General features: G+C 35.3%; 2 protein-coding genes across 4 annotated transcripts in view; one reads left to right on the plus strand and one right to left on the minus strand.

The window, feature by feature from the left end:
• Nucleotides 1–9,832, minus strand: part of LOC124169193 — a 69,545-nt gene extending 59,713 nt beyond the window's left edge. Inside the window, exons 1-11 of the mRNA XM_046547708.1 lie at nt 9,715–9,832; nt 6,910–6,948; nt 5,966–6,120; nt 4,629–4,763; nt 4,277–4,411; nt 4,033–4,197; nt 3,321–3,463; nt 2,157–2,328; nt 1,263–1,477; nt 680–848; nt 440–587 (exon numbers count right to left, since the gene is read on the minus strand). Coding sequence (XP_046403664.1) covers nt 440–587; nt 680–848; nt 1,263–1,477; nt 2,157–2,328; nt 3,321–3,463; nt 4,033–4,197; nt 4,277–4,411; nt 4,629–4,763; nt 5,966–6,120; nt 6,910–6,948; nt 9,715–9,739 — 1,501 coding nt within the window. The 5' untranslated portion in view covers nt 9,740–9,832. The remainder of the gene's footprint in view (nt 1–439; nt 588–679; nt 849–1,262; nt 1,478–2,156; nt 2,329–3,320; nt 3,464–4,032; nt 4,198–4,276; nt 4,412–4,628; nt 4,764–5,965; nt 6,121–6,909; nt 6,949–9,714) is intronic.
• Nucleotides 4,702–23,319, plus strand: part of LOC124169195 (scavenger receptor class B member 1-like) — a 79,706-nt gene continuing 61,088 nt past the window's right edge. The window contains exons 1-2 of one of the 3 annotated variants that reach the window (XM_046547712.1): nt 4,702–4,789; nt 10,225–10,504. The gene's annotated coding sequence lies outside the window, so the exon portion shown is untranslated. Of the gene's footprint in view, nt 4,790–9,925; nt 10,135–10,224; nt 10,505–23,319 lie in introns of those variants that run through there. The other 2 variants (XM_046547710.1, XM_046547711.1) reach the window with 2 other exon arrangements.

Genomic DNA, 23,319 nt, shown 5'->3' on the forward strand with positions numbered 1-23,319 from the left:
TCCTTTTAGTAGTGGTGATTAAACTTGAGTAGTACTTTTTGAAAGCAATATATTGTTCCTTAATAACATTGTCATTGGTAGCTTTGTAAGCTGACCACAGAGCTTTTAGAATTTGTGAGTTTTGTATTACTTCAGGAGTAACCCAGGTTTTATTTTGCGGTCTATGCCTTAGATTTTCTTAACCACACGCTCAGCAAGTATTCAGGGAGGTACATAGCTACACTGAAGAGCCTAAAAGCTGATAACCAAAGCCCATGTTCCTCTGACCCACCTTAGAAATATGTTATTTTGATTATGCAATAGTACTCTCTTAATAGTATCATAGATAAACAAGGCTTATCGGACAAAAATTTTGGGGGTGATCTTTTGAAGAGAGGATATATTTCAGGAGGTTTTTATATTTTTTAATCCTATGTTATCATTAATTGTAATATATTACCTTTAAACAGCTCAAAATATTTCAGGACATATTTATCAAGTACTTCTTCTGCACACCTGTTATGCTTGCATCCTCGGTGTATCAGAGTTGCAAAACTGAGAGTTGCTGCTCGCTTCACTTGATCATTGTATTCTATTCCCAGTACACTCTGCAGGAAAATATTAATCGTTAATTAAATGGGATAGTCATAGGCTTGAATGTTTCTTAGCAAGATATGGAATGTTGCTTGTGACAAATTACCTCATATTTCTCCAGCAGCGTGACATCAATTTGGCGTGCATAAAAAGGAATTGTCTTAAGTACTTGCACTGCTGAATCTTCCTTAAGGCTTTGGCTTAAAATTAAATCTGTCAGCAGGCTTATGGATGCTCTTGTTCCTACCTGTGATAAAACATCAAGGAACAACTCCCTCCAAGTTGAAAGGATTTTATTGTAATTATTCAGTTTGCTATTTTCAAGAACATAATTTTCCATTCTAAAGACCATTAAATTCCACTTTTAAAAAATTTCCCTTCGTTAGACAGAAGTTTTCAGAATTGAAATCATTCTCAGTTGAAAATAAATGCATATTTATAGTGCATGTATGCACAATGTGGTGCTGGTTATTTTTTATTTAATTTAAAAAATTTTTCCCTCCCGATTTAACATATCATATGATGAATTTAAGTAAACCCTCATCAAATTACACAAGTGTATTTAAACTTCTTTTAAACATAAAATCACTGTGAAAATGTGCTGGGGAAAATACTCCCCATGCCTCTTCCTGTAAGGTAAGACTACATTCAGTAATATGTACACATCACTTCCTTAGATTTGTAGTTACCTTATGGTTTCATCCTTGATGCTGGTACCTACACCAATTGTGGAGAAACAACTTTTAAGGGTCTCATAATCTGCATATCCTAGAATCTTCAATAGCCAAAATGAAGCAAAATGACTCCTATCCCTTTGTTTTCCTAGAAAACTGTCTCTGTCCTCAATGTTGCCTATTTTTACTTCTTCCATAGCATCCAGAAGCTCTTGAAGTCGCTTGTGGACCTAAAAAAATGTGATAGTAATTATGTAGTTGCATGTAAATTAAGGCAAGTCTATGAGATCAGATAAATCGGGAAAAGTGTGTTAAAGATCTCATTTGAAGATTAAAACAGCAAGTACAACTTTAAGGTTATAAGATGAGCTATTTTTCCTACAGTGCTTGTGGGAATATTCTCACTTTGGAATTGACCTGAGGAAAACTAAAAAATAATATTTTTTTAGTCCATTCTTGATTTTTCACTTATTTAAAAAAAAAATTTCTCCCGAAAGTAATGACAAATTCAACCCATATCTTATTTTTTCTTCCTTTTGATTAACTATCTCTTATGTTTTCTCATGTTAAAACTATATAGTACCAAATATGAGTTATAACTGTAATACTGAGGAGGATTCATTTAATACCAGAAATCCTGGTGAAATTATATAGTTATAGAAGTTGAAAATTTTAAGTTAAAAACAGAATGTATTTTTAGAACATTTATTTTACTGGTTTTGGGGATCCTTAAAAAGTTATGAGCATTTTATTCCTCTTTCTTTTTTATCTTTGCCATTGTAGAGGAAGATTTCTGCATTTAAAAATAACAGCCACAGAAAATGCAGCATGAAAATATGCCTTGGTGATGAATCAATCTTGATACTCAATTGCTGTTATAAATAATATAAACTTATTACACAAAATTACCATTGGTACGAGGCTGTCTTTTTTTGGCTGAGCCTTCTCTCCTGCTGAATTTACTCGTGTCCCCTGTTTTTCATCAAACACTGCGTAGGTGCAGAGTGGGCTGTGTTCCTTTCCTGGGTTTGGCTGGTATTCATGATTCATTTTTGTTTGCTTTTTGAGACGGAACTCCTGCCTGAAATTAGTTAAAATTTCATTTTGTATTTTTTTCATATTTCATGAACATATTTATTCATGAAAATTTCTTTAGTTTATGAAATTCAGTATTCAGTAGCTGTATTCATTTGTTAATATATTTTTTTTCCAGGCAATTGCTACCATATGTTATTATGCACTTCAACCCATGTTGAATATTTTAAATAATGGATGAAATAATATATTGTATATGTATACTTAAGAAATGAAGGAATGATATTGTGCAAACTGAAAATTAATTAATTAACTTCTAACCACTGTTTGAGGCTTGTTAATAGTCCCCAGTTTGAGATACACATGTATATGTTTTGAAATGTTATTTTTACACCATCGCCTGTTTCATGTGACAAAGGAGAGGCTTTTAGGCTTCTAGTGATTCACCTCTATTTGTTGAAATGAAATAGTATTATTTTGTAATTGATTATTTTGAGGTGCCATTACCATAGTAGAATCATTCACTAAGACCCTATTCATCTAAAGAATTCGGTACATGGATGGAAAGGTATGTACGGCTAAAAAATCTTTCTAATACAGCCATATTTTTGTTAGTGTAAATTTAGAAAATACAAAAAAATGCAGTCCACTTTTCATGACTTGGTGACATCATTGGAGCATGCGTTCATTTGTACATCCAGGGAGAATCTTTCAGTGAGGGATTGCTCACTATGAGTGTAAACAATAATGAACCCTGCGATGCCTATGCACAAGGCTGAGGAGTATCTGAGAAGTGGTGACCTGCTCGATATGAGCTTGTTACATCATCAAATTATCTGCAAAAGGGTGAAGGCCATTGATTTTTCATTGCAAATAGGTCAAGAATTAGGCGATGGATGAAAAAAACAGAAAAATTAATCCCTTAATCCCAATCTCTTAATTTTTCAAACCATGAAAATCTATAATTAAACAAGTGATGGTGAACAAGCCCATTATTTTTATATTACTATTATGTTTTGTTATTGGTTTTATGCTTACTTGACATCTATATACTGTGAAAATCCACCATCTGAGTATGGCGAAAATGTCACCTTTCCATTTGCCTTGGCAGAATCAATCACAATGCTATCTCCGGGTTTGATAAGTTCGTAGATTCTCTCTTGTGGTGTATCCAGGGTATTCTGAAAATAAGGAAATTCTTGTGATAGCTCTTTTTTGTTATAAATGGGTAAGCTGATGAGAGAAGTCTTTGAGACCAGTGATGGCAGCTGGTGCTCAATGTCAAATGTTCTGGTAGGGCGAGAAATGAGGAGTGTAGAAGAATAGTACCAGAAACTATGGAGGACAGTACGGTAAATCAGGACTTGGTGGATATTCTCAGCATAGCAATTATTTGGGGAATATATGAAGGACTGCTAGTATACCCCTCTAAGGATTGTATTACTACATATAACAATTATATGGAGCTAAACCTCTGTGAGCTTGTTTTTGAAAAAAACATTGCAACGATGAAATATTGTTCATCATGTCTTAAATGATCTCTGCTTAAGAGGTATTGATTTTTATTATGCATTTTGTTTAGTTGGATACTTGCACGGAAACGGCTCTAATCATTAGAGGGCCCCTAGACTACTTTCAAGATTCTTCCAAGTTCTCACTGTGAGAAAATTATGCTACATATATTTCCAGTCATTTCATGTTTTGAGGCATTGATATGTGTGATGTTGTATTTTAATACTAGTCTACTTACATGATGTTTATGTGAGCATTGAAGTCCATCTAGGTTTTCCCATTTGTCATACACGTTTTCATGGCTTGGTGCTGGGTGGGCAACAAGCGTCTTTCTCAATATAGCATGACCTTTTTTCTGTGCTAAGACAACATTTTCTGTCATTTTGCGGCCAAAAATTGATTTCTGGAAAAAATTTATTCAGATTAATGGATGCATATAAAATTACAGTTTTGGAGTCAAAGAGCATTTTACTGATCCTTACCTCTTCAGAAATAAATGAAGTACTTTTATCAAAGTTCATATTTTTCATATCCAGCTGGAATATGGTAGCAATTGACTTCTTGACGTTCAGAGCCCATGATGATTCAGACTCATCTTTTGAAAATATAGTTTGTACCTATTTGAATAATTTTTATTAATAAAATAACAAGTAAAGCTTGAGTGAACAATAAAAAAATCAATGTAGACCTACTTAAAATGGTAGAATACCCATGATTAATATCATATAGAGATAAGTGTAAAGTAATGATATCTAAAGGTTATGGACTAATTTCGGAAAATAATATTCCATCATAGATAATTGCTTTCACGTATTATTTTTTGGAAAATTTTACCAGTCCATCTCTGTAAATGACTTCAAATGGTTCTTCTAGGTCTGCGATCTCAGGAGGTGCTTGCAAGAATTTGCTCTCTGGCTCATCATCCAGTGAGAGAGGACCATTGTATGCTTGTGTTGAGATGCCACTCAGCTGAAAATAAAGCAGATACCTGATATGTAAATACATTTGTTGGAATTGCTTAAAATATCTTGAATGCTGGTAGGTCTTCACTGATGTGAATGCGTTATTTTTTATAATGCGTTGAGATACAATGGCGTAGCAAGGCTGGGAGGCTTCGGGGGGTCCGAAACCTCCCCTCCACCCCCCGAATATAAAAGCACACTCACTTTGCATCACAATAGAAATCCAAATATTAAAAAAATGATTAATTTACGAAAGATTTCTTTGAAAAATGAACTTTTTTCTATTATGAAAAATGTTAAAATTAGTTTAAAACCCTCTTCATGGTAGTTTAAAGTATACCGAGACTAGCCGCGGTGATAACTTTTACGGGAGTCACCCACAATGCACAATCGTGCGAAAGATCCACAGAGAAAAAAATCATTCGCCTTGACCGGGATTCGAACCCGGATCCCCCGATTTCCGGTCGAGTGCTTTAGCCAATTAAGCTATCGAGGCGTCATTCTTCCCTGTGGATATTTTCGGACACTACCGGACAAGATGTTGCTGGACTACTGAGCATATGATGCCACAGGCAGTCCAAATCGTGCGCACAGCGCCACAGCCGGAGAGCAGGCCCGGACATAGAACACAAAGAGGTGTTCGCTCTAGACTAGTTTAAAGTCTTGTCTGGTAGTGTCCGAAAATATCCACAGGGAAGAATGACGCCTCCATAGCTTAATTGGCTAAAGCACTCGACCAGAAATCGGGGGATCCGGGTTCGAATCCCGGTCAAGGCGAATGATTTTTTCTCCGTGGATCTTTCGCACTCTACATGGTACCCTGATTTTCAAAAATTCCCCCCCCCCTGATTTTGGACCCCCTGAATGAAATTCCTGGCTACGTCACTGGTGAGATAGTGATTCATATTATCAGCAACAAAATCTATCTAGTAGACTTATGTCTTATTTAATTTCTAATTTGTTGTAAAGAAAACTTTGTTGAGTGTAAAATTTTAACTCATTATTAACTTACTTTGCTTAGCATTATTGGACAGATGTTCTAACTTTCTACCTTAAAATTTTTGAGGATCAGAAACATCAAGTGATAAAATAGTTTTTAAAAACAAATATAAATAATTGCATAAGGTTCTTGTGGTAACAAAAAATAAATATTGAACCTTTGTATTACTTTGTGTCCATATTTCATTTTCTTTTCCTTGTGATTCCTACCTTAAATGTTGCTGCTGATCCATCATTATTAGACTGAATTGTGAGAGTTCCTTTGATGCCAAACTGTGATGCATAATCAGTCGGATCAACTGTGCCAGCTCTGACATCAGCTGTGTAGCTGTATATGGCTTCTCGCCCTCTTCCAAAGATATTTCCTATTTTTAGGTAAAGAGATTTCTGTATTAAAAATCTGATCAAGTATTATAAATTGCATAATGTAATATAATGTAAGTAACAATGCTGATAGAGGGTAGCATCTGTACTTCTTAAACCCTCATATTTATTTCTATGCATGTATTTAGTTGTACATGGAAAAGCTTTTGAGATTTCTGTGTTACATCTGTAATAATATAGAAATGAGTGAACTAGGATTAAAAATACCAGAGAAAGTAACTAAAATGGTTTCACATTTGAATAACTGGTGATGGGGAAATATTGTCGCAGAATGGAAATGAGGACTGCAGATCTGTCGGATCAGATTAACTGTTATTATGAAATGCAGGCACATGCAGGAAGTGTTTTGTGATATCAGAAACAGGTTTTTGCTCAAGTATCAAGTGTTGCAAAAGTGTAAAACATATTCTGATTTGAAGTTGAGTGTTATAACTAGTTTCTGTATTCCCTAGGAGAAGGGGATATTTTTATGTAAATAATTTTTAACCAGGGGTGTAAAAGATATCAGAAAGGCTAATTCCAGCAAAAAGTGATTGTTGTCTTTTTGAAGAAGTCTTGAATAATCTTATCAGGGGATGAAAGGAGAGAGTCACGACTATTTGAAACATTATGAAGTTGTAAATTGTCTTGGTAGATGAGTAATTCAGCAGAAATTACTTATTTTTTATAATTACATATGTATATCCATATATCAATCAGTAGTTGAAGCATATAAACTTTTTGGTACCTTGAACAAGTTCCTTTTATAAACTTTTCCATTATTTATTTACCTTGTGTTGTGGATGATAAACATGTTAGGGCTGCAAGATCTGTAAAAAAATAAATTTTTATTCCATAGGATGCAAAAAGTTAGGGTAATTTTTAGTGTAAGGTTAATATCTAGATATATTCATGTGTGATAAACCTTTGCTGTGTCATTAGTTAAAATGCCAGTGTGATCTTCAAAATATTACTATATGATAACATCTATGGAAATAGTGGAAGTTTCAGAGATTACATGGATAACAGCATTACCAATATTGTCAGTTGGTTGTCATTTTAATTTTCTAAAAATAGGAGTAAATACATATTAAGGGGGTAAAATTTAAACCCTTGTGCATTACTAGTGTCATCATAGTGTGTAAAAGGAAAGTGTTGGTTTTATTATTTTCTTCAAACTCTGGCTGTTTACTTAAAGGCATTACAATCATTTTATTTAGTTAGATTTGTCTGTGACTTAGGGAAGTAAAGTTTTCCCATAATTGTTCATGAAAAAATTTGTAATAAATCAATTTTGAATTCATATTTCATTGCAATATTTGAATCCTTTGCTGTAACAATTCAAGTTCTTCCTTTTTGAGCCGTTTGTTTGCTTTCACATTCACAACTTGAGAATGATAGTTTTAACACGTTGCGTACCGGGATATTTAAATTCCTAGGAACGCCGATTCTGGGTGAAGGTGTTGAGATTGGAAATATGTGCCTGTTAGGGCGTAATGCCTTTGGTTTAAACATGGTTGAAAAGCTAATGTTTAGAATATAACTTTACCCAATCAAACGTTATGATGCATCAATTCATTATGAATAACGAACAACAACTGAAAACGTACTAACGAATACGTATTGTACGTTTTAAAATTGTTTAGGTTGACGCGCCTAAATGTCGAGAATCTTCGTCATCCGTCCGGAACGTTCGGGAAAAAAATGATGAGAATTCTCGCCATCCGTATGCAACGTGTTAATTGAATTCATCTTCAGAAAAAATAACAGCAACTGTTGAAGCTGGTGTGTTGAAATATTTCAAAGGGTTTACAACTAGTCACCCCCACTCATGTCAGTAATGCTTCAGATATTTAAGGTGACATTTAAACTGAAAGCTTAGAAGAGGAAAGTTTTCAGTCGACCAAATATTAGAAAATGTCTAGATAGACCTCGCTAATGCTACCCAGTGGAGGGTTGAGTCTTTGCCTTGCTAGCTTATGATTCTAGATCACAAGTCACTGCCTATTGGCTCTATTTTGTATGGCTGTTGATAAATGTGACCCTCATTTTTCATTATGGTTGTGATGATGAATGCTTTACTTGGGATTCATCTGTATAAGTTGTAAGTAATATTTTCATTTTTCATCAGCCATCCTACTAGTATCCTTAGGTAAACTTTTCCACATCCTTCGCTTGAGAATGTTTGCTGGACTGTTGGCAAAAATGTTGTGTATAACTTACAACTTATGCGAAAACTTCCTGAATAATGTGTAATCATCAAAGTAGTTGTGTCATGTGCGCTTGGTGTTCCTCTAGTATTCTTCAAGTGATCTAATTTGACGTGGAAAATTTTCATTGTGCAATTTGGAAAAGAAGACGATTTTTTCATACCATATCAATATAGAATTATAAAGGATATCAATTCACATCATTTGGTGTCTTGGCAGTGTAGCCTGGATGTCCTTATGCATCCACCAGGTCCATCAATATCTCACGTATTTTTTTGGCATTGCGATACATCATCGGGCATTTTTTTCATCTTGTACACATTTGCTTCATTGAGATACCTACAATTCATCTAAAGGAGGAATCCTCCATAATTTTTCATAACCCCTATTTATTTGCTGCCTGTTTTCTACCAGCAGTGAATTTCTGTCAATAACGACGAAAAAAGGTGTTGGAATATTTTGGATAACATGGAATGAGTTTTTACTGTCTGTATTTTTTGTAGATGCACCCCTATATATCGCCTATCACTAACCTTATTTAATTTGCGCTTCAAGATTTCCTTCTATACAGATATTTTTTCTTTTCTGTTTTGTCTCTGTGTTTCAGTCAAATACGTGCAAATCATTGTGTGGGAAACGTGGTAAGAAGTGTAGTTCTTCAAACAGTTAATATGGCAATTGTGATGGCCAGATTTTATGTGGAAGAATATCATAAATAAGTGCTTGTAATCAAGTGAATCGTAGTTGAAAAAAAGTAAAAAAAAAATATCCCTCCCTCTTAAGGAAATAATTACTACAAAAAATATTTAAGTAAATGCTAAATTCAAATGATATTGTTCATCTATTTGACCTATTTCTCCGGTGGTAAAATGTTTTAGGCGCCTGCGAAATTCCATCTTGGAGGTTGATCATGTCAATGAGGCTTCAAGCCGACCTTATTGCGGGTCCCCAATTTCAGCAATTAAATTGCCAAAATACGAAAGGGCGTTCATACGATGCATAATTTGGAGTTTTATTTTCGGATAAATGGAGTTAAATAGTCGATATTGGAGATAAATGCTGGTCATCGCGTCGAAGGAACAATATTTTGTTTTTACTTTTTAACTCATTCGCGAATTTAAACTAAAGTCGGCTCTTGTGATCACTAAAATTACCCAAATAATTCACCGTAATCTAGTAATTTTTACGCGCAATCTGCGGCCGATTCCACAATATCTTTGTTCGGGGTTGTGCGTTGTGATGACAAATATGTAATGCGAATTACGCATTTAATATGAACAGAAATAGCGATGCCGACGAGTGTTAAATCGTGGTTGTCGAAGTCTGTGTATCCATTGTATTTTTGAGAGGCCCAATTAGGATAAAGGTTAAAAAAAGAATACTTACAGTAAATCCACGAAAGACCTCCCATTGCCTGGACGCAGAGTTTTCAGCGTTGGAAGTGACAATAATTTTGCTTTTTGAAAGATCTAAATGACGCCCTCTATCGCTTCAGACCGTCACCCTACCCCATCCACTAAAGGTCTTCCTGCTGCATTGGTATTGGACGTTCGTCTAGCCCATGGTCCACCTTTGGACCCGTTTTATCGCTCCCTTCTCTCTTCAGTGAAAGCGGAGGGAAAAAAACTGTGATTAATGTTTGGCCCAATGAATATTGTCTCGCATGTCATTTCATGTCGGTGCTTATTTTCGACAAGTTATCGAGGAGCGCTATTTCTTAATAGTTATTGATGCGAAAAGGACGCTTTTGAGTATTCGCATCCTCAAACTGATATTTCTGCTTTCGGATTTGTTTTTGGTATTGTTGTCAGTTTCTATTAATTTATTTTTTGAACATGCTTTAAAAAAACCAAATAAAATTTTTTCTCGGGATAAAAATGTATTTTTCTGTTCCAGGAAGTCATCGAGGAAAACTGTTTAGAATGTTCCCTTAATTTGCGGCATCTTGGATACGTTTCGGAGTAATTAGCGGTGATTTTTCATTAGTACATGCACCGTGCGGATTCCATGTCAGAAATTATCAGAGCATTCAATCCTGCATGAAATCGTGGAAACGGCCGAAGTGTATATCGAAAGGAAAACTTGTGAATGGAAAACCTTCTGAAGAGTCCACTGCGCGGGGTAAACCTCGGTGCGCGCGAGAACAATGATTGGACATCGTCTGCACTTACATAAGGTCAGTTGAATGCTCTACCAGAATTTAATTTTTTTGTTTCCCCATTCCTAGTTTTTATTTTATACTGCGATTGCGGAGGTCAACTTCTCTTAGACTTTTAGGATTAAATTCCCATAACTAAAAACTTTTTCTAATTTATATTTGGCAAGCATGCAATTATTCAGCAATCTATGGCGATATATATAATTTGACTTCTGTAGAGACCCAAATACCTACTTTATAAAATATTAAGACATAGATTTAAGGAATTATGTCTTTTTTCGTATTAAGATTCGTATCGGAAATAATTTTAGCAATGAAAACTTCAGCATAAATGTAACTGACATAATATTTTAGCGCTTTCAAGTTTTTTTTAAGTTAAATTGTAACAAGAGATTTCGTCGTAAAACAAGGAAACTTTGAAACATTATTTTCCAGTGAAATAATAAATTGTAATATTTTATATAGCTTCAGTTTTCTCAAAATATTCTAAAAACCAAAAGCGTTAATTTTTCTATTCAAGCCGTAATGGGAAACAGAAAAATTCCGGGGTTGCATATTACCAAGGGAAAAATACTTAAATTAGGAAAGGTTCGTCAGCAAAAGTTTTAGCTTCATTGAAAATAAATGATAAATGGGGTGGAAAAAAATGGGAAGCAGCTGGTACAATAGTTATTCCTTTTTTTGTGCTGGGTAGGCGCCATTTCTCACTCGGTTGGAGAAGTGCACTGCAGCTATTTTATGTGGAATTTAGAGTTTGTTGGAAATTGCTTGTTGGACCTTTACGTCGAGTAAAATCATTTCCTGAAATAAAATATTCACACTTCACCACGCAATGATGTTCAGAATCACATTTTTTCCTTTGTTAGCTTTTGTAAAAATTAAAATAGTTTTCTCTTGCAGATTGGTTGTGATTAGTTTTTCATTGTACTACTAAGGACCGAGGACTTGGACCAAGTCAAGCCTGAAACGTTTTTAAATGTTTGTATCTTATTGCGATGAGTTTCCACGAAGTGAACCCGTCAACAATAGATCTCATTGCCAGCATTTTCATGCAGTACGATTTTGAAACTTTAATCCCAGTATCATCTTTAATGTAACATTTTCACATGTGATGTACACCCAAAATTTTGCTGGGATTTACTATAAATACCATGAACATTTCAAGATGATAGCTTAAATTTTAAGGAGTAATGCGTTACCTAAAAAAGGCAAAATAAGGCCTGTAATGATGTATCGTTAGGGAATGTTAAAGTAAATTACCGGTACACTAATACTGTCAGCGCCTCGGACTGTATGTTTGTTCCCTCCACCAGAGTAGCTTTACGGCTGCTCTGATTTGTTGAAAAAGGCGTAGTTGCATCCCTCAGGTTTCTGCGACTGTCATAGGTTCAATGTGCAATACCGAAATGTTACCCCTGGTTCTGACCACGGTGGGCGCCTTTTCATGTTTATCCTTGGGGTTATGCTTATTCAACTCACACGTGAAATGCATGGTAGTAAATTGCACGGCGTGTACGCAGGTACGCGACTTTCCAAAAAAGGATTTATGACGTTGCTGCGTGGGTCGCGTATTGATTAAAGACCATTACCACGGTTTTTTCGTAAATCATCACGTTTATTGTAATTTACCGTGAACTTTGAAAATTATGATGATATTTGTTAAGATCATGTGCAATTCGGTAAAGGTAAAAATGGCCTTTGTTGTTGACGATGTTCTGCTGAAAATTTACAACATATAATTTAGTATTATGCTAAAATTCACTGAACTTTGGTGCATGCATATCTATTTATTAATTAATTTAACTCATGAATGGGTTATATTCACCACAGTTATTTCATAATTATGTACGAGATCATTTGTCTTACAATTAGTTCCACTGTCATTACCTCGCCAGCCGAGTTGGTAATCATTTAGTTACACAAAATAGTTATTAGTCACTTTCACGTACTTGTTGTAAACACTTAATGTTTTTATTATTTAAGCATCTTCGCGGTGAGGACCAATGAAATGTGTCTGCATTAATTGCTACCGCTTTTCTGAAGCAAATGTTTCATCTGCGGAGGCATTGCTTTAATTTATTTTATTCACATTCACATAAACCTTTCTTGTACCCCAAACTCATATGAATTTAGATCGATTACTTAATAGATAAACCTAAAACTATTTCTCTCAATAGACCTCGGTCTCAAGAGCAGAAGTACGTGAAAAAATATTATCATTCGGGTACTTGGAATTTAGAATTGCGCGATTTTGCGTTTGTATTGACAATTAAAAACCTGATGAGGGCAATAAAATGAAACTTCGTATTACCTTGGTAAAATCGTATAGTTACAACATGTAAAAAGGTAAGTTTGGTATCTTTATCCGTGTAGTTGTTATGAACCCGTAATTACAATTCAACCGCAGTGTAACCAGAGAAGTGCGCGGAAATTTCATTTCTGAACGCTAAGTGGAAATATTGTAGACAGGAAAATATTTTGCATGCTATGACGGATCACAGAATGTTGCAACGGACTGCATAATTAGCGGAATGTACAATTTACGTATAGCATGGTCTATGATTGAAGATTTTTTCTTTAACTTACAATCAGGCAGATTCAGAGCAATTTATTTAGGAATCTCTATTTGACTTCAGGTGATCCTTTTCGTTCCAAACAACTAGCTTCGTAACTTCCTTTATGAAGCCGGTCAACTACAAATGTAGACGCCAAATTCTAAGATGGTGTGACTCCTCTTTTTCGTGAAATAATCCCATAGATTTATAAAGCTGATGACTTTCATGAACAAATTGAACCTTTCTGCGTGTTTTTACTCGTATTTTGTATTACTGTTGGAAATAACTTGATTATTCTATATATGTTTATTATACCCAGGGCCCACAGTGGGCTGAAATCGAAAAAAGCTAGCCAAAAATCATATCTTCCATATTTTTATAAGTAGCTCGGTGAAATCTTTCCAACTATTTTTATTTAACCTATTTAACATGAATATAATGATATGTTGCCGAAAAATTGATCAGGGGATTTTTTAAAACAAATTCGTGAAGACTGAATAAATTTGGACCGCTTCAATAACGATGGAACATTTCAGTGAAAATAAAAGTTAGCAATAAAAAGGAAGTAGTTTAGCATTAAATTTAATTATTTAAAATGAAAAATTTCGTATAAAATACATAAAATTATTTTTTTTAACATTATGAATGATAAAGTCGATTAACAGTTGAACTTGGTGTCAACATTTTTTCTGAGAGAACACAAATAAGAAGTCTCTAGGGAACAATTTGTATTTTCAAAAATATGCATTTGAAAACCACCATATAAAAGACATATGAAACCATATTAAATTAACATAAATGCATAAAACATAAGGAATAAATTTGCCAACCCGCTACCGGATTTTCAGCCGTCACTGCCTTCATCAGAACTTGGCTCCTCCAGTAAAATTAAGTTTCGTACATCCTTTGAAGCATTTAACTTAGATTTCATTTCAATAATTTAATTTCATTTTCATTTAAACTACATTTTAACGTTAAATTGCATTTTAACTTACATATCTATTTGATATAAGAAGATCTGAAGTTAGGAGGAGCCTTCTGAAAAGATCTCCCATGTTAGATAATCGCGAAAAGTTTTACGTGTGGTAAAGTAAATACGAAGGCGTGAAACTTACTCAGGTGACTGAATGTTGCAACGGACTGCATAATTAGCGGAATATAGAATTTACGTATAGCATGGCCTATGATTGAGGATATAAGAGGATCTGAAGGTAGGAGGAGCCTTCTGAAAAGATCTCCCATGTTAGATAAGCGCGAAAAGTTTTACGTGTGGTAAAGTAAATACGAATGCGTGAAACTTACTCAGGTGATTGAATGTTGCAACGGACTGCATAATTAGCGGAATATAGAATTTACGTATAGCATGGCCTATGATTGAGGATATAAGAGGATCTGAAGGTAGGAGGAGCCTTCTGAAAAGATCTCCCATGTTAGATAAGCGCGAAAAGTTTCACGTGTGGTAAAGTAAATACGAATGCGTGAAACGATAAAATCTAAATCACCGGACAAGGAAATCGAAATTAGAATGAAACTCTCTGGATAATACTGAGATATTTTACTTTGAAAACGTACCTTTTTATCGTTCCGAGATATCCTTCACTGGTGGTGGTTCGGCCTCAACGCTGAAATTTCACGATCTAGGCAAAATAAACCCTGGTTCTTCGCTTTCGTAGCACAAGCACTGGGATCCTTTCGCACTCACGAAGATAAACCAACTAATTTTCTCGGTAAAATCGTGAATGGGAATATTTATCAACCAATTTGAAAAAAAAGCATTTGTGGAAAACCCCGTGCGAGCTACTTCGTAAAAATCGTTTTATGCAGATTTCGAAGAGAAGCGATCCTCAATAATGCGAAAACCCATCATAGACCGGGGCAATAAAGCAATAAGCGGCATTTATAAAAGCGGACAGCTATATATCGATTACAGAACTTCTTAAACGCTCGATAAGAATCATAAACCGGAGGTTGGGTTTGCGGGCACAATAGGGATTAACTCGGTCGGCAGAGTAGTGTCCCCCGCCGCGGCGCACAGTGAGCTGAAAACGAATAAAGCTGGACAAAACCTCAAAAACTATTTTTTTGAGTGCGGGATTTGAAACTTTGCACAGTTGTTGTCAATACATTGGTGCATTTTTTTACGCGAACAGTTTTTCATAGGTGACTTTTTAAACAAATTACTTGACCTCAAAATTGAACAAATTTCGCAAAAATAGCCCGCATTGAATTTTTTTCGAAATTCAGCATGTTAAAACTAATGCCTCACCTTATGTAGTAATTCAATAGAAACAAAAATTTACAATGTTATTATGCGGTTTATTATTGTTAATTATTGGTAACTTTCACGACTCAGTTGTATTATCAAATTGGGGAAGGATTTTTCATTTGAGAATTAAAGATGACACTTTATTTTATAGTAAGCTACTTTATTTTATAGTATGCTACAAATCTTTTTGAGACGGAAAGTGAAAAACATTAAGTTTTCCTCTACACTATATTAAAAACACGTGAAAAATAGGACATTTTAACTGTTTAATTTAAAGTAATAAAAATCATCATTAGAATTAAAACTTTCACTACAACGGATTCTAAAAATGCTAGTTTTTACTTTTATTATGGAATGATTTAAACTTTGAAATATAACGCGACAGTAACAAAAAACTTCGTTTTTTCTCACTCTTTCATTAAAAAAAATGGGAAAAATTTTTGAAATTATTTTATTTTAAATTGACAGACGTCTCCTGCTATAAAAAATCAGTAATGTGGTCACTGATTATTCTATAATTTGAAAATATAATCCAAATTTAAAATTGAAAAAATAATTTTTGGCCAAATTTGAAAAAAATATTTTTTTAAATCGTTTTTTCCAAATTTAAAAGTGAAAAAATCATTTTTGGCCAGCTTTTTTCTATTTCAGCTTACTGTGGCGGCCTTGGCTATTCGAACCTAGGCCGCGGCCTAGGCTCCACGTAGGATACCATAATCTGGTACACTAGACTGTATTAATAGCTAGTTAAGTGTGCTAATATACTGTAGAATTGGAAAAACGACAAAGTTAAGCATAGCATACTTTTTTCTATTGCATGCTCACTGCCTGATTAGAAAAATATAAGAAACCACATTATTTACAAAATTTTTCTGTATCAATGTGTAATATTTATGATAAGGATACTAATGCCATACATGTTCTATTTTCTGCCTAGACTTCAATTAGTCAACACAAAACACATTAGCTAATTGGGTCGCTTCTAGGTTATTTTCATTCTCGAGACGTGACAAGTGAAGTTAATGTGTCGGATAATTTACTATTATCTGCGAAAATGTACATTTCTCGCGAATGGCTTTAATAGGTCAGTAACGTTGTATCTGCGCGTGCCATGAAAATATCTTCCTCAATCTTTAAAGTTTGAGGGAAATTTTTCAAGCAATACCTCTCCGCTCAGTTTCCCTCTATTTTTTCCGCTTTAAGTACGAGTGGTTTTCTGGTACAATTCATACATTCCTTATCTCTGAGTTCACGGTTTTGGTTCGCAAATCCTCTTTGCTTCGAAAATTTTACATTATTCCGAAAATTTCGGCTAAAAAAATCGAACTGAAATTATTAACCCATCTAAGAGTAAAAAATTAATTCAGTTTTAAGTCCCAAGATCTGAAGAGATATAAATAAATGTCAACTCCTCATAAACGAGAATAATAATAATTTTTCATTATTCGCAGTGTTTCTAAAATAAAAAACTCATCTGCATGCTTCAACGCTGGATTGCTACTTCATGTTAAGTCTAAAACACATTGCCACAAATCGAAGTCTACTTATGCGAAAAAGTCTAAATATACTGGTCCGCTATGAAAATAACTCTGTTTTGATCCACCATTAATTCAAACATGCCCATAATTTAAGTTATTTTCATTGCGAATGTATGTAAATCATGAAATTCATTCCTAAAATTATTACTTACGAGTATACATGCATTTGGCTGAATAATCGTGAACTTTACTTGAACTCGTTTATAGGGAAACTACTTTCATTTTTCATTTGGGATACGTGTGCGTGGAAATGATTTTCCGATCAAATAACCCAATCAGATCGAAATATAATTCATTCTCTCTCTTAAGTCTGAGAGTTATCTCATTTATCATCGATATTCAAAAATATTCTCCATCTTAAATTCAAATTTGGTCTTCAATGTCATGAATATTATCTTCCTTACAGTTTTTAGCGCCATAAAATATAATCGAGTTATTTTTTGCTGGATCAGCTCTGAGTATATTTAAAGCTAAACTGTTTTATTTATAGGATCAATATATGACCTGATTCGTATTTTTAGACTTTCAGCGGTTGTCGTCATGTCTTCTGTCCCATTCTTTGTGGGCTTCCTCAATGTCATATCCTTTCTGCGGTACTCTTTATCAAGGGTCAAGTTAATATACATCCTTCTTCCATGTGTGATCCTAGCGGAAGTTCAGATATCACAGATTGACGGGCGACCTCTAACCTTGTGAGCAGAGACATTGAGCTTTTATGGCTGTCATAAATTCAGTGGAGAAATTATTCGCTTGCTTGCAAAAGTAAAAATTGAAATTTCATCGCGACGGATCAATTTTCATTTATCTCTACTCCTTTGAGGAAGCCCTAAGCGGAGCAGGAGAGAGAATCAGGAATGGCAATCGAAACCAAACGAAAGTCAAAACCAGTAAAATTTCAATGGTTTCATTCCCGGGAGCGAAATGTAGACGCGAAATGGATTTAAACCCCGGGAGCTAAACTCTGGGTCGAAACGAAATCGGAGTCAAAACTACTTCGGGTCGAAACTAAACTAAACCTCTGGAACGAAACGAAACACGGATAGTGTTTCGCACAGAAGGGACCACGTGCTTCACTTTGGGACGGTTTAGTTTCGACCCACACACCGAGAATGAAGTATGGTTGAATGAAGTAGAGGTTTCGGCTTACCGCCATTAGATGCATGTGGCTCGCATATTTTGACCTTTAACAGGAGAGCGGTGAACGCAAACTGGCCTTTCGATTTATAAGCTAACTTCTCTACATGTATTTCACACGTAATGGGTCGAAACTATTCCCTCTTTTCCCCCTCCAATCAAATTCTGGAATGGAAACTTAACTATGAGAAATGGAAATTATGAGGAATGGAAACTAAACTAACTATTAATTTAGTTTCGTTCCCGGGAATAAAGTTTCGTCCGGGGTCGAAACTAAACTCCTCGGTGATTTTAATTTCGTGCGGGAACGAAACTAAACCTAGGCCTCGTATTTTCGTTTCGCTCCGGGTAGAAAGGAAATATTTTAGTTTCGTTTCACTTGCCATCCCTGGAAAGAATTCGACGATATTGACACCAAGTAGTGGTATTGCACCAAAAGCTGTTCACGATACTCGTCAATTGGCCGTCATAAACTTTTGTTTTCGATAAAAACCAGTTTTTGCATCATTTTCATATGAGGTAGTTCGCGTAAGTTATAGGGTGACAAATACGGCGCAATGTATCGAGGAGGTTTCAATAATTCACATTCTGAACCCTTCAGTTTTTCGTACTTAAAACACCTTTTTATAGCTGGTGTATCCTGCAGTGGAAAGAGGATCTCATAACGGGTTGGTGGATGCTTTGAATATGGAATTTTATTTACAAATCGGTCGGTTGCTGCTCGTCTTTTTCTTAGAATATTATAGAAAGATCACTTATATGTTTTCTTTTAGCTAAGTAGTATTTTCTTTTTTTGCAATAAAATCGTCGTTTAATGCTTTTTCATTCAGTTTGCCAATAAATTTATTTATCCAAACGGTTAAAAATTTCGCGGTTCACGATGTCCAGCGATCTTCTTATGCGTACACTCGCGTCACAGATTAAAATACCTACCAGCAATTTTGCGTCTAATGACGATTTAAAACCTTGACGTGCATGAAAAATTATCATTCCCCTCGGAAAGACTGTAGCAGTGAAGACGAAGCTAATTGTAGATATTTTATTCACTGACGCAGCGATACCCAAAAGATCGCTGGACAATTTTTTTATATTAATTAGCATTGTGAGTCGTATTTCCCGATGTTATTTTATTCCTTGAATCCCAACTTTAAGGGAATAACTTTAGCAATCCATAAAAATTTCCCTTTAACTTATTGGTAGGAAACGCTTATAATACGCGTTGATTTGCACCTGCATTATGTTAAAATAAGACCCGAGTTGTCCCTTTAAAGAAAAGGAAAATTAAATGTGTCATTCAGTGTTAAGATCAGTTAAGTCATTACCGATATCAGCCCTGATAAACAAGGGCAGTCTCTATTTGAAATTTTGGCCATAATTGCCTTTCAGTAGACTTAACCTAAACTTTATATCAAAATATTTCACAATTATTCTCCTTCAAAGCTCGCAATGTTCAGCAACACTCAAAAAACGAGTGTTTCGAAAGGACAATGCTATAAAATGAATCCTACCTCAATATTACCGAAATTTCGCGACGGTAGTTTCCATCGTTGGGATATTGACTGAAAACGTTCGTTGGTGGATACTACTTGGCCCTCCTGATATCGTTATCGCTACGGTTCAGGAATGCCGAAGCTCGACTGTGACCCGCGAATGAAATATCTTTTTTTCGCCTGGCTTCGTTCGTCCACTTTGGATGTGTTCGTGCATTTTTGAGTAAATGCATTCATTATAATTATGAATAATTTTTTACTGTCTGCTTTAGTTATACATCCTGCGTATCGGTAAATATATCTTGATACATTGCGTGTAAATATAGACGAGGGAAAGCGGCCACCAAACCCTTATTTTGGGGAAATTAAAAACTTGTTCTATTTATACGTTCTATGAATAATAATTTCCACGATTTATCTCGTATTTTTTTCTTCAATTAGGCTTAAAGTAGTGATTTAATTGATACTGACTGTGTTTATTGATGTTGGATGAGATTTAATAGCGCGCCTAAGGCCTGTCTAGCTGTTTTTCATATTTGCTTATATGTTAGATTACAGTCATTTTATCTTATTTCAATTATAATTGTTATATTTTTTTAAGGATTAGAATATGTGAAACAGAGAAGGGCGGACATATTTTTGTATATTATTCCATTCCTGATGGCTGCTTTCAATGCAGAGAAATGAAGTAACTACCAATTCGCATAGAATATCGTTCAAATCCTTAAATGAAAACGCCTCACCATCTGATTGTTTTCAAAATTAATATAGAGAGATTGAAAAAAACTCTTATCCTACCTAGCGACAACATTGTTGGCCACGCTGAACATTAAGTTGGAATCTATGACCTTGAAACTAGATGTGCTAGCAGAGGAACCTTTGAACTGTGCCGATTGTCCCTCTGGTCGTCGGTGACTGTCGAGATTTCATTTTATAGGGAGTTGACGTTAGAGAGAGCAAACATCACACCTTCATAATTCGCTGGAAAGAACGCGTCTGTGGCAGCCGACACGAGGAAATAAAACAGCAATCGAACCTTTATTTACAATTGCACACGAATCGTTTTATATTTCGGCGCTAGTGATATTTTTTTAAACCTCTCACGTGAATGACACGTTACTGAAGTAGGTACACGCGTGGTGCATCATTCGAAAATTCATCACTTGGCCGTGACACACATACAGTAAATAGGAACAGTCCCAGTCTTCCTTTGTGATTCGGCTTTCTCGTTGAACGTATTGCAGGCTACGAAAAGAAATGAAGAATGACGAAGCGAGAAAGCGGTATTTCCGTGTTGGATTCGATCGTAGACGGTGGCATCTAAGAGCCCACGAAGGTCATATAAAGCTTTCTTAATCGAAACACTTAAGCTTGGGAAACACCGGGTACCTTTTCTTGCCTGTCACCTCAGTGCAATCAACGAAATTCGGATGTTATGTTCATTACTACAATATTCCTCTTTCTGAGGGCATTAATCTTATGACATATGTAACGAGGCTATTTTATTAAACCGATGGGTTTCCCACCTTATAATCACTCTCGAGTTGTATAGCTAGTTTTTGATAGTCATTACGTCAGCCACCGAATGGAAACATTTTTTTTTCTGTTGGCGATCTTGACAGACTTTCTTTGTTGCCACTGGAAACCCCGTTTAGACCGATTGAAGGCCATAGACCGAACGCTTGGTCACATTAATTGTCATTGGTGTTGCTGTGCTTCTTCGAGATGGACGTTAATTTCTCTAAGAAGGCGAATAATATGTGTTCATTTAATAGATGTATTGACATGATTGGATGAGTGTTAAACCGTTGGGACTACCTTTGTTCTAGGATAGTGCCAAATTAATCTGAAACAAGTATTCGAGTTACCTTTAGATAGTTATCTTGCTGCATTCGTAGAGGCAATCGAAGGGCCACAAAGGTATTCCAGTTTCCTTTACTTTATTAGCCAATAAGGGTTTGCGATTACCAAGACGAATTCAGGGTTAATTTAGTAACTATCTCAGTACTCGAGTACACTTGCAACACACCTTTAAACATCACGCTTTGTACTCTTTTATGCGCGGTAACCAGCCATTCATCCTAGAGGCAAATAATTGTCATCTTTTCTGAACGTCGACATCCATCTCATCTTACTCAGCATTAAAAAGAATCTCAATGGAGGTCATGGAAAAAATGTTTAAGTTCCTGATCATATAATGAGGTTGACTAATTGCGTTTTGGACGTTTCCTGAAATTCAAACTAATCCCACAAATTTAAATATGTAATTACTTTTCTTTTCAATGTGTATTTTACAATTTAATTGTCTGGGTAGGCGTGGAATTGTATCCGGTCGAAAGTTGAGTCATAAAAACCAATATTGTACACTCCACAGTGAATATGCCAACCCTGGTTCTCTGAATACTATTCTCGAAGTCGCGTACAGCTGAGCAAACCGTGAAATATAATAGAAATTAATGTCAACGTTGTCGAATTTGGCGACTTGGAAATTGATGACGCCATAAGTCGGTGTTGATAAGGTAATGGTATGCTTCATAAAATACACATGGCCGCAAGACCCTTGGAAAATTCCGAGATCAAGTTTCGTATTAGCCTCTATGCAGTTCAATGTCTTAAAATTCTTCACCGAGTTGTTATATTATTATAGATGGAATAAACCTTGGAGAACTTAAGTATAAATGGCTATCAATCTAACTGGGAATTACTCGTATGTCGCATTCATGTCAGAATTTAAGCGGCATTTAATGAAATAGCTGAAAAATTGATATATTGGTGGTGCGAAAGTAGAGAAATGAGGGAGGGCTCAAAGCGACACTTACCGCTGTAGGTGGGTGGGTGGTATCCAATGGTTAAATACACAATTTTTTTCCCTTGCGTGATTGCTATTGAGCTAGAGATTATATGGTTTATTACTTGTTTAGCTTGATTAGTCGTGAAGCAAACGTGTGATACTAAAATTGAGAAGGTTTTCGTAGTTATCATTGTCTCAATTTCAGTTATCGATTTACTAATTCAGATGTTGCGACCGTAGATAAATTTAAATTTTAACTACCATTAAGTCAAGTATTTTTTGAGAATTCCTGGATCAGGTCATTCCGTTGTTATCTTCAATGTAATCTAGGTTTTTTACTGGCTTAAATTGTATAATTTTTGTAACTGCGCAGAAAATTGGATATTCATTTACAATTTGTTCAATATTTTTTTCAAATAATTAACCAATTTGTGCAGAGGAAATTAAGAAATGCGTATTATTCCTCATTGCGGCACTTTAACAGAGAGGGGGGCTTGCATCAATAACGGAAAAAAAATAATCGTCGAGTTCTTGTTGACCCCAAGGGTGTATGAAGTGAAACTCTGTCATCTTATTCCGAGAGATGCGTAGATGATCGATCGAATGAATATCCAGACGTAAAAAAATAAGTAAAACTACCCTACCCACGCACACAGTTCGAAAATTACTCAACCCACTTGCCGTAAATACGCAATAAGGTTATTACCTTGGATGCATGGCAATGACCTTATGTATCGTCCGCGGGAACTTTCACTGCTCCTTACCTCTGTTCTTTCCCCGCGTGACCTCACAGTCTCAGGGCAAAATAACAATCGGATTTCACCCCGGCGACGTCGAAAATGGAACGATGGGTGACCTCTTTATTTCGAGCAGGTGATTCGAGGTCATTCTTACAATTAATCTCGCATAATGGAGCATTAAGTTTGTGCTATAATTATTAATCAAAAGGTGGAAGACAGAAAGCGGTAGAGATGTGCTTCTGTGGTCGGTGATGAAGATAAATTTAACAGTTGCAATCACCATTAGAGTCTGTTGAGAAACGGTGAGCGATACAATGGC

Source organism: Ischnura elegans, chromosome 12 (genome assembly GCF_921293095.1).
Source record: "Ischnura elegans chromosome 12, ioIscEleg1.1, whole genome shotgun sequence".
NCBI lineage: Eukaryota > Metazoa > Arthropoda > Insecta > Odonata > Coenagrionidae > Ischnura > Ischnura elegans.